Genomic DNA, 11,053 nt, shown 5'->3' with positions numbered 1-11,053 from the left:
AATGGAATGTTTCCAATGGAGTAAAGTAGAATAAAATGTTTCCAATGGATCAAAGCAAAATGGAATATTTTTGATAGAACAAAGCAGAATAGATTCTGATAGAGCAACGCAGAAAAGAATGTTTCCAAGTGAAGTAACCATGATGACAGTGACAGCAAAATTGAAACCAAAATCATCCTGACAACACACAGTCAAGGCAGAATGTCAAGGAACAGAACAGATCAAAGCAAAATGGAATGTTTCCAACTGCTTACACAAAGAAAATAAGAATGTTTCTGTTCAATCATAGCAGAATAGTGTGTTTCTGAATGATAAAAGCAAAATGGAATGTGTCCGATACATCAAAGCAGAATAGAATGTTTCCAACAGATCAAAGAAAAGAGAATGTTTCTGTTCAACCAAAGCAAAATGGAATGTTTCTGAGGGAGTAAAGCCGAATAGAACGTTTATAAATCCCCAAAGCAAAATGGAATGTTTCCAATGGAGTAAAGTAGAATAAAATGTTTCCAATGGATCAAAGCAAAATGGAATATTTTTGATGGACAAAGCAGAATAGATTCTGATAGAGCAACGCAGAAAAGAATGTTTCCAAGTCAAGTATCCATGACAACAGTGACATCAAAAGTAAAGCCAAAATCAACCTGATAACACACAGTCAAGGCAGATTGTCAAGGAACAGAACAGATCAAAGCAAAATGGAATGTTTCCAACTAATCAAAAAAAAATGTTTTCAATAAATCAAAGCAGAATATACATTGTTTCTAAATCATTAAAGCAAAATAGAATGTTTTCAATTGATCAAAGCAGAATAGAATGTTTCCAACGATCAGAGCAAAATGGAATGTGTCCGATACATCAAAGCAGAATAGAATGTTTCCAACTAATTGAAGAAAAAAGAATGTTCCTGTTTGATCAAAGCAAAATAGAATGTTTCCAATAGATCAAAGCAAAAAAAAGTTTCTTCCCAAAAGATCTTAGCAGAAGTAAATCTTTCTAAATGTTTAAAGCAACATTACCTTCCAGAATGCAAAAGCAACACCAGGAACCTTTCCTCAGTCTGTAACATTCCCCTGTGTTGACTCTGTGGTTACACGGTTAGTTTCAGTCTCAGCTTGGTTTTGACAATGGGGAAATAATGATGGTTAGTGGTTAGTGGTTAGCCGTTAGCGGTTAGCAGCCTTAGAAGCTACTGGATGCAGAGTCCCTTTCTACTTTAAGAGATGTCCGAAGACTGATCTGTTCAGGGAACACTTAGACCTTAATCTGAGCCTTCTCCTCTTTGTCCACAGGTTGAATGAGCCAGAAGGCCACAGACTCAGCTCTTAGTCAATATTTAGCTCTGATTATTGAATGTTGTTGAAGGTTGAATGATATTGTTGCAGCGATTAATTCTGGTTAGCTATGGCTACATTATTTAACAGAAAAAAAAACACTTCTTGTACTTAATGGCAGCACATGCAGCTAAATAACTTGTGCCACTTTGTTGCACTAACTGAGGTTTCTTTGTCTTTCAGAGCTGGTATTTTGAAATATGATCAAAGCAACAAGAGCCAGTCTGCAAAGGGCAGCATTGATCTTCCTTGGGTACACCCTGATTGGATTTCATTAGAAGAAGGAGACAAGAGAAGATAAACTAGCAGTAACCCACTGTTTAAATATGAAGCCTCTGCTGAAGAATTAGAACTGCAGTACCTGGAGTGTCCACTAGAGGCTGGCTGCAGAAACACCAGAAATAAAAACAGTCTTTTTCACTAATTTCTTTCTAACTGAGGTTAAATTTATATGACTTGTATTTTTCTTTGAAAAAATTACAGTTAACAGTTTTTTATGATTAGCCGAAAGGCTGACTTGACTGACAGGTGGGCAGTTGTAGCTGTTAGCATTGAGGCTAAAGGCTACCACCTCAGCTCTGCCTTTTAGCCTCTAGCTAGATCAACCAAAAATAGCTCGAGTTAGCATTTCCAGCGTGGTTATTACAACAATAGGCTTCAAAACTCTGCATCAGAAACAAATGAGTGATGTCACAGACTGAGTCCGAGTGTGGAACATCAACAGTTATTGCTCTTTGTTTTACATTATTTCCACACAAAAGTTAAAAAAAAGAGGAGCTGTGTATCCAGGAGGGAGAACAGAGCGGGAAGGTGTTTGTTTTCTAACAGGTTGCATCAGCTATTTTTGCTAACTCTGTCTGACTGGGTCAAGGACGATAAAGAAATCATAAGTTTGGTGTTTCTTTGATGTTTCAGTTGGGCTGAAATCACCAGTAATCCTTGACTTTGTCCAACCAGAGCAGAGTATTTCTCACAGCTGTGTCTCGTGCTGAAAGCTCGGATGGGATTGTTTTGTTTAGGACAGGTTTGAGTTTCAGGTAGAAACTGGATCAGCTGACTTTGGAAAACATACAACTACATTTTTAAAAAGTTTCTGAACTCAAAAATTAACCATGTAAGTCGGCTAACTTGGTACAGTTCCTCCACATGGACTCTTGTTTTTGAAAGGCAGGTGTGTAAAGCTGGAACTTTGAAATGAAAAGTGTGATTTAATTTTGATGTATGACACTAAAAATTGATTTCTGTATAAAAAAGTTTTTAAGTGAGGCTGACTTAAATTAATTTGTGCATTTTTAGGTTTGAACACTTTTCCCTCAGCAGCTGTGGATTGAATTTACTCTGTGAAATCATTAAAAGTTTGACCAGCTGTGCTCTGAAGCATCTGCCCGACTTTCCTCCACCCAAACAAAACCAAAAACACCACGGTGTGTGCAGGCTTCTCAGTCAGGTCCCCTGTAAAGCAGCTGAAACAGACTCACCTCATGACGCGCCGTCCTCCTCACAGACCTGAAACTCCTGCAGACAACAAAGCTGCTCCCTGCAGTCGGCCTGTGTGAACCAGCAGCTCGAAGGTGTGGGTTTGAAACTGCCTGTGCAAACTAATATCTTGTCGTACCTGCCCTGTTGGCCCTGTTACAGAAGCCCCGCCCACCTCAGCTCACCTGGGTTTCAGGCATGGGAGCAGGTTTGTTTACCTGTTTCAGTCTGGAAACAGCCAATCAGAGACGGCCAAAACTCACAGATTGTTTCCTGAAGTGAGAGGACAGAAAACTTTGAAAGGCAGAAAAGGCTCTGTTTAACTTTGAATGAGTTGTTTTTTTTTTTTTTTTAAGTACAGCAAAAAGAAAAGAAAAAAAATCCTTAAAACAAGAATGATGTCTTGATACAAGAAACCAAACCTGTTAGTTTTCAGTCTTTAAAGTTTAAACTTGTGGAGGTGGTGTAACAGTGATGGAGGATGAAAACAAGCTGGAAAGCTTAGCCCTACAAAGATATCATTTCTGATAGAGGAGTTTCAAAGACCTCTATCTCACCAACATGATAAAAAGTTTTCTTAAAAACCTGTTAAAAACAAATTAAGAAATGCACTCTAGCTCCACGATGATTATCGTTCCACTACAGGGAGCTGAAGTTGCTTTTTAGCTTTTTTCAAAACGGCTACAGGAAAGCTATTTTCAAAGTAGGAATAACAACTAGATTAGGGGTCTGCAAACTTTACAATCAAAGGAGACATTTTTCCTCAGCTTACCTTGATCAGAGTCATTCAGGAACCACAAAATCTTCTTTATCTGTGTATAAAGTGCATGGGATCTATTCATATTAAAAAATCTACAGAATAATTATCCAAACAACAGTTTTATGTGTTTATAGTTTTTTACGTGTGAGTTCTTAGTTTTTTTTTATGCCTAATAAATTTGGGAAAAGTTCTAAAAGTTGAAAAGTATGTAATGTCATAAATTTGCAAAATTTAAAAAAAATTCAACAAGTTGCAAATATTTTTTTTAATTCATAAATTTGCAAATTAAAAATAATGTTAATTAAAAAATGTGCGAAAATTTCAATACTTTCTAAATTTTAAAAATTTTGCCATGTCATTAACTTCAAAAAAGGAAAAAAAGGCAATTATAAAACTGTGCTTGATTTACAAAAAGATATAATAAAATAAATATATGCACATTTTTATCTAAATATGGCACTGACATAGTTGGAGATATTTAACCAGTTTTGAAATTTGCAAAAATTTCCAAAGAATCAAAAATATTTTCATCTTTTTTTTCAAAATATTTAAATATTAAAAATTTCACAAAATCTTCCAAAACATTTTTTTATAATTTGAAAAAATGTCAAAAACTGAAATTTCAAAAATTAGCAAAATGTATACAAAAACCAAAAAAGCAATAATTTCAATCACTGTAATGATTCAAACACTGTAATTACGTAATAATGTCATAAATTTGAAAAAAAAAGAAAAAAGTGCAATTGTAACACTGAGCTTCATTTACAAAAGAATTTAAAAAAAAGAATACAAATTTGCATTTTTTTTTTAAAGCATTTAGTTTTCAAAAATTTTAGCAGAAATTCAGCCAATTTTAAAATTAGCAAAAAGAATGTTAAAAAAAAAATAAAAAAGAAAATTCAAAAATTTTGAAAATTAAACAAAAAAATTTACAAAATCTTCCAAAAAAGTTGTTTTTTTTTAAATGAAAAAAAAAAAGCCAAAAAATTAAAATTCCAAAAATTTGCATCGTTTAAAAAATGTAAAGGCTTTTTTGACGAATGTGATGCATAATTTGTTCTGGATTATTTTGTTTTATTGCAATAATGAAATAGTTGATGTTTGATTAATAAATATTTTTTTTAAATGTTTAAGGAGCCACTGTAAAAGAGTTGACGAGCCACATGAGGCTCCAGAACCACAGGTTGAAGACCCTTGGTCTAATAGATGAACAATAAACAGTCAGCTCCTGGTTATGTCCAGAAAATTCCAGGTGTGTATGTGTGAAAGTATCTACAGACAACAGAAGGAGGTTGATAAAGTTTATTGCCATCACAAAGCATCGGGGACCACACAGACACAGAGACCAGGGCTGGAGGTGAATCATCTGATCTTTAAGTGATGAAGCAGAAACACAGATTAATCCTGTATGTGAGGATAAAACCCCGGCTCTGTGCCTGAGAAGTCTCAGGTCTTCCAGTTTCAGAGGATAACTCAGATTTATAACAGCTTTGATGTAATAAATGTTAATTATCCGTTAACATCTGACAGATGTGTTCAGGCGTTCCACGGTTCAGTGGAAGGTACAGCTCTTACAACATTAACCATAAACATCTACCCTGGTCTGACTTCCTGTTTCTGCGTTCCCCACAGAGACCAGGTCAGTGACATACTGTAAATGAAATCTACTGAAGCGAGCAGCTGTCAGAGTCCCTCCAACGTACGTTTTTCTTTTTTTATCATCAGCTAGTTCTTAAAGAGGGACTCAGGACGGCCGCCACGTCTACATCAACGTTATAACAACAGCTCTGGGTTTCACACTCATGCTACGACTCAGCGACGCTAACAGCCAACCCTCAGACTCCACCTCCACTCCACCTTCTACTTCCTGGGTGGGGTAGGGGACTTCATGAATCTGGGCGGGGTTGGAGACTTGACGCCACGAGACGGGGTTGGAGACTTGGGGGTTGGGGTTGGGGATTTGGGGACTGGGGTAGAAGCAGGGGTGGAAGCTGGAGTCGGGCTCTTCATGGACATCGGGGTCTGGGACTTTTGGGGTGTAGGTGTCGGGGTTTTGGAAGGGGGAGCTGGGGACTTGGGCGGCACAGGCGTGGCTGCGGGTGTAGCAGCAGGCGTGGCAGCGGGTGTTTTGGCGTGTCCCATTTTGGACTCGGGGATCTGCTCGCCGTGTCGGTAAACGCTGACTGTGATCTCCACGAACTCGCCGCCGTACTTGTTCCGCACGTTGATGCTGTACTTGCCGGAGTCGTCGGGGGTGACTTTGTTGATGACGAGGCTGGCGAATTTGCCGCCGTCGAACGTGACCTTGGTGTGCTCGGTGGAGGCGACTTCCTGGTCGTTCTTGAACCAGCTGACCTCAGGTGTCGGCTCGCCCCACACGGTGCAGGTCAGGCTGAGGGACTGGGGAGGGGACAGAGATCAGGGGGGTTAACTCAAATCCAGGAAGCTACGTTTACCAAGTGTGTTCGAGGTAGACCAAAGCTTGATCCAGAAAGGCAAACGGACTTCGTAGGACGTCCCTACAGAAACAAACAGGGCCACACTCACCCTGAGGATCATGTAACTCCCAAAAACCACAAGTGATCAAAGACCTGAATGGTTCTCAGTGAAACCAGGCTAACGTCTCTGCTAACGAGGTCATATAACGACCGTTAGCATGTTGATGAACCTCAGAAACCGCTACGTTTAGCTACGTTTATGGATCACGCTCAGACTGTTGAAGCTAAGGTCTCATGTTTACATCCCTTCAAGATGTCCAGGAACTTTGGGCTGAAGGTTTCTGATCGGTGGATCAGCCTCAGTTTCTATTTTAAAAACTAAAGCCCCGTGTCCACCATGTGGTCCAGTTTGGACCAGTCGAGTTTGGTACTGTTTGGCTTAGTTAAACCTGATCCTGTTTGGGTTTCCATAGCCAACTGTGCCCCCTTGTGGTAGACGGCGTCTAAGCCAGATGCCGATAGCAGCGACAGTTACATAATAGCGTGAGGCCATAGCAGTACAACACAGTGTACCCCGCTTACAAATTCAACAAAGAAGAAAAACGCGACACAGTAAACAAAGAGCAACGCTGGAGAACAATCAAGCTTAGTTGTAAACAGATTTCCTTAAAAAAAATAAGTAATGAAATATGAAAACTTAAGTTTATTCAACTCAACATCTTAAGTAGTCACGATTTTTATAGAAAATCATTCTGCTGAATGTCTTTAATCAAATAAACCTGAGGCTTATTTGTGACAAATTAAATATTAAGTAATGTTAAAAAAATGTCGCATTTCACTGTAAAACACAATTGATTTACATGATTCAAAACTGAGAGATGTGATATCAATAAATTTGCCTTATGGATGAAGTAAATGTAATGATAAAAAAATTGAAGCAGATCAGAACAACTAAATTAAACAACATTTTAAAGAACAGCTGGGCCTCATATCCACAGCGTTTCCTCCTCACTCGTGGTTTGAAACGCCATCATGAAAAAATCAGCTCCAATTTCATAACTTTAGGAACCGTGAGTGAGGAGGGAAGGCAGTAGATATGAAAACCTGCTGTTCATTGAAATATTGTTCTCCAGGAGGCACAGACTGTCTGAGCCCCACAGCACTGACTGTTGGTCTATGCTCCACGGCACAGGGTCTTGTACCTGTTGACTTTTGCAGTAAGCATAATGGTTGATGAATTTATAAATGAAATTTATGACTGGACTATCATTAACGTCTAGAAGTTCAGCAGGGTCTCATATCAACTGCGTCCCCTCCTCACTCACAGTTACAAAGCACAGCCACAACTAACAGGAACAAAAGTTAAATCTACTCAGAAATCATCAGTTTCAACACTGAAAACTCGGTCACTTGAGTAAACCAAACTTACTAACAAATCTAAAGTTTTCTTGATTCAATTCAGCAATTTGAACTTTGGGGTTTACAGTGCAGGAAGTGACCATTCTTTTAACCAATCAACGATCTGCAGCGTGGTGGCTCCACCTTCTGGGGTCAGATCGGTCTAGTCTGGCATCCCTATGGAAGGGTCCCAACAAGTGGGACAGCTCGTTTTGGTGATTTAAGGATCTGTCCCAGGCTCGGTGGAAACAATGCTCAACAGGCTAACTGCAGAGCTACACAGCTAGTCTGTCTTCTTCTATGGTGTCATTTTTCCTTAAAGGCCTTTACTGTGACTCACTGCCCTCTGCTGGTCTGGTGGTGCTTTGTCATCACTTTTATTTTTTCTTCAGTCCCTGTCCTGTTTTGAATCACCTTCCCAGGTCTCTTTAGCCCCTCGGTGGACACACCAATGGACCCCAGGAACCATTTGGTTTTGTTTTAACAGGTACTAGAAGTTCCTGGACCCTCTGGTTGAAAAAATCCCCTGTGTCAGTTACAGGCTGAACTGAGTTTTACAGTTTCATAAAGTCTAACAGCTCTAACAGTCTCATAGACTTTAGTTTCTGCAGTGAGTGTGTTGATATCAGCTTTTCAGACTTGCTCCATTAACTGTAGAGTTACCTTCTCTTCCATGATTGTGACCACGTCAGGCAGACCGCCGACCACCCTGCCACGGTCTGAGGAGGAAAAACAAAAAGCCGGTTAACTGATGAATATCTCTGTGTTTGCACAGGGGAGTGATGCAACACGACCTGTCACAGTTTTTACAAGCTGGAGATGTGCAGGAGGAGATAGAGGAGGAATGTAGAGCTTTAAATCTTTGAACTGTCAGATGTTTCGTTTGCTCTTTGCCTTCAGAGGAAATAACTCGGCCCAAACTGTTCTGAATGAGGCCGGAGGGGCCGCCACGAACAGCTCGGGGACTTTAAACTTGACTGATACATTTAACCATCAGATCTCACAGGTGTGTGGATGCTCTGCTAATGAAAGGCCTCAACTGATTCATTAAATACTCACTCTTCTCAGCGAATGCAGCTGCCCTAAAAGATGAAAACAAAGATCAGAGTGATTAAAAGTATCTGGACAGAATTAAAAACTAATGTTTGTAGACTTTTATACCAACAAATAACTCACTTCAGTCTCAGGTACTCCTCGTAGGCATCAGTGTACGCTGAGGAAGAAAAGAAAATGTGTCAAAGAATGATTTAAAAATGAAGACAAAAATCACCATAACACGGATTATAAATAGTCACACTATAGATGAAAAATGTTAAAGACTCTGATAATTAATCTGTGAAATTACAGAAGTTCAGTTATTTTAACGTAAAAATTAGAGTTTAAAACTGGGGATTTTATCTTACATGTTTAAAGTTTTCATACATAGAAAGTCAGAAATCAAAATATCATAAGTCTAAGATTTAAATTTCTAATGTCAAAGAAAAAAAATGTAAGTTTTTAAGAAAAGTGAACATTTACACTTGTTGACAATTAATAAGATGTTGGCTGAAAATGTTAAATTATTCTGTTTTAAATTAAGACAGAAAGTGGCTCATTAAAAAAAAAAAGTTAATTAATATTTAAAAAAAAAAAAAAAAATCTAGATTAATAATGAAAAAATCTTGATTTACAAGAAAAAAATGCCATTTGGGGAGACTTAATTAAATAGTAAAAGGAATTGAATTTAAGTAGAAAAAATCATACGTTTATAGATACAGAAATTTACAGAAAAGCAATTTTCCCAAGATTTTTTTTTTTTTTTTTTTTTAAAGCTTAAAATTTTGGAGTAAATATTACAGGGTTGTTAATTACTTCATTAAGAACAAAACAGTAAATTTATACAATTAAAAATGATGCTGTAAGAAAAAAAAAAAATTCTAAGCCAAAAAGTAGGAAAATGATAGAAATAAACTTTTACAAATTTAATTTTTTTTTTTTTTTTTTTTACTTTTTGTTAATTTTGAAAAAGGTAACCTTACACTCATTAAATTTAATTTTTTCAAAATTTGATCAGTGTTAAGTTACAATCTATTTTGTAATTTTATGAGAGAGAAATTGTCACTTACAGGCTGGGATTATTATAATGTATAACAAAAAAATTCAGGCTATCCAAAAAAAAAATGAGACCGTGTTTTCATAAAAAATTTTTTTAATCTTTTAATGTTCCAAATTTATTTCTTAACAGTAATTTAATTTCTTCCACAGTGTTTCCCTCATACTCATACGCCATAATGAAACCTATGACTCAGTATCAAAAAGTAAATAAAGTTAAGAACATTTCTCGATAGTTTCTAATAAATCAGACCCATCATGTTTATCTACCTTGTCCGGAGAGGTCAAAGGTCCTGGTGTGGGTCTTAACGCCGTCTGAGATCTCGATGGAGTAGTGACCTTTCTCCTTGTCGGAGGGATCACAGATCTGCATCCAGGCCATCTCAGCTGTTCCCCCGATCCTCATCTTCTCAGAGGAGGCGATCTTACTCTCCCTGCAGGGTTCAGCAAACACAAAAGAGAGTTTAGACACTAGGAAAAAAAACATAAAGTCCCGTGAACCATGTCTGAGCCGTTTTATCAAGTGAGCAAATTTATCTGCAGCTCAATTAAGACAACAAACTTCTGCTTGACTAAACCGTACAGCAGTAAATCATCCAAAGTGTTTTCATGTGACAGCTGACAGAAAACACTGTCTGTAATGTGACTGACTGGCGACAGGCCAAAGAAACAACACTCATTAACATGGCTGGGGTCATGATCGTCAGCGTTTAGCGGCTGTTTGATCTGCTGCAGCTCTGTGCCAAGTCTGAGGAGTACATCACACACGGAACATGAGTGAACTGTGCCTTTAATACGGACTGAACACACATCTGCTGCATCAGTTTATATCTTCACGCTGCTTTCTGACATATCTGAGCTGCCTGCTCCCTGCAGCTCCAAAACCCAGAGTGTTACCAGGGTTCTAGAGTGTTTTTATGACTCTAGAAAAGCTCCTAAATTTATAGAATGTTACAAATATATAAGTATGTTGTTCTACAATGTTACTGTGGCAGAGAACTGGAAATTATCAGAATTCTGAAATGTTTCAAGAAAATCTGTTTCCTAATTTCTGGACTATTGTCAGAAATCTGGAATGTCACAAAAAAATCTGGAATGTAACTGGACTCCCAGAAAGTTTCTAGAAATCAAAACATTATGAGAATTCTGTAACATTGCCAGAGTTTCATGAAGTCACCAGAATTCTTGAATGTTAAGAACTCTGGAATAAAAAAAACAACTTCTGAAATAAAAAACAGAATACTGGAAATGTTACCAATATTCTAGAGTGCTACTTGGACCCTATAATGTTCACAGAATTCTAGAAAAGACGTCAAAATTGTGTGATATTACCAAAGTTCTAGAATGTTACTAGAACTTGATGTCACCAGAATTTTTTTCCGGGATTTAAAAAAAAAACTCAATGTAACCAGAACTTTAGAACATGACCAGAATTCTAGAATGTAACGAGGATATTACAGCTTCCGTCAATTTCACTAATTTTCTGTAGTATTTCCAAAATTCTAGAGTGTTGCCAAAGTTCTTGAATGATTTTTCAGAGTTTTGGAAGGTTCCAGGTT

The 11,053-nt window shown here is 37.7% G+C and overlaps 1 protein-coding gene across 5 annotated transcripts in view; it reads right to left on the bottom strand.

Moving 5' to 3' along the window:
* Positions 1-4,861: 4,861 nt before the first annotated feature.
* myom2a (myomesin 2a) overlaps positions 4,862-11,053 on the bottom strand; it is a 90,942-nt gene continuing 84,750 nt past the window's right edge. For all 5 annotated transcript variants that reach the window (XM_074698494.1, XM_074698504.1, XM_074698521.1 and 2 more), the window contains 5 exons: positions 9,765-9,928; positions 8,580-8,616; positions 8,463-8,485; positions 8,067-8,122; positions 4,862-5,967 (listed from right to left, as the gene is read on the bottom strand). In XM_074698494.1, the coding sequence (XP_074554595.1) occupies positions 5,428-5,967; positions 8,067-8,122; positions 8,463-8,485; positions 8,580-8,616; positions 9,765-9,928 (820 nt within the window). In that variant the 3' untranslated portion in view covers positions 4,862-5,427. The remainder of the gene's footprint in view (positions 5,968-8,066; positions 8,123-8,462; positions 8,486-8,579; positions 8,617-9,764; positions 9,929-11,053) is intronic.

The sequence above is a fragment of the Halichoeres trimaculatus genome, unplaced genomic scaffold (genome assembly GCF_033239565.1).
Source record: "Halichoeres trimaculatus isolate MK-OKI-2021-1 unplaced genomic scaffold, fHalTri1.1 fHalTri1_scaffold_2, whole genome shotgun sequence".
Taxonomy (NCBI): Eukaryota; Metazoa; Chordata; class Actinopteri; order Labriformes; family Labridae; genus Halichoeres; species Halichoeres trimaculatus.
Note: the sequence above shows the minus strand (reverse complement) of the source record. Positions and strands in the feature narration are given on the sequence as shown.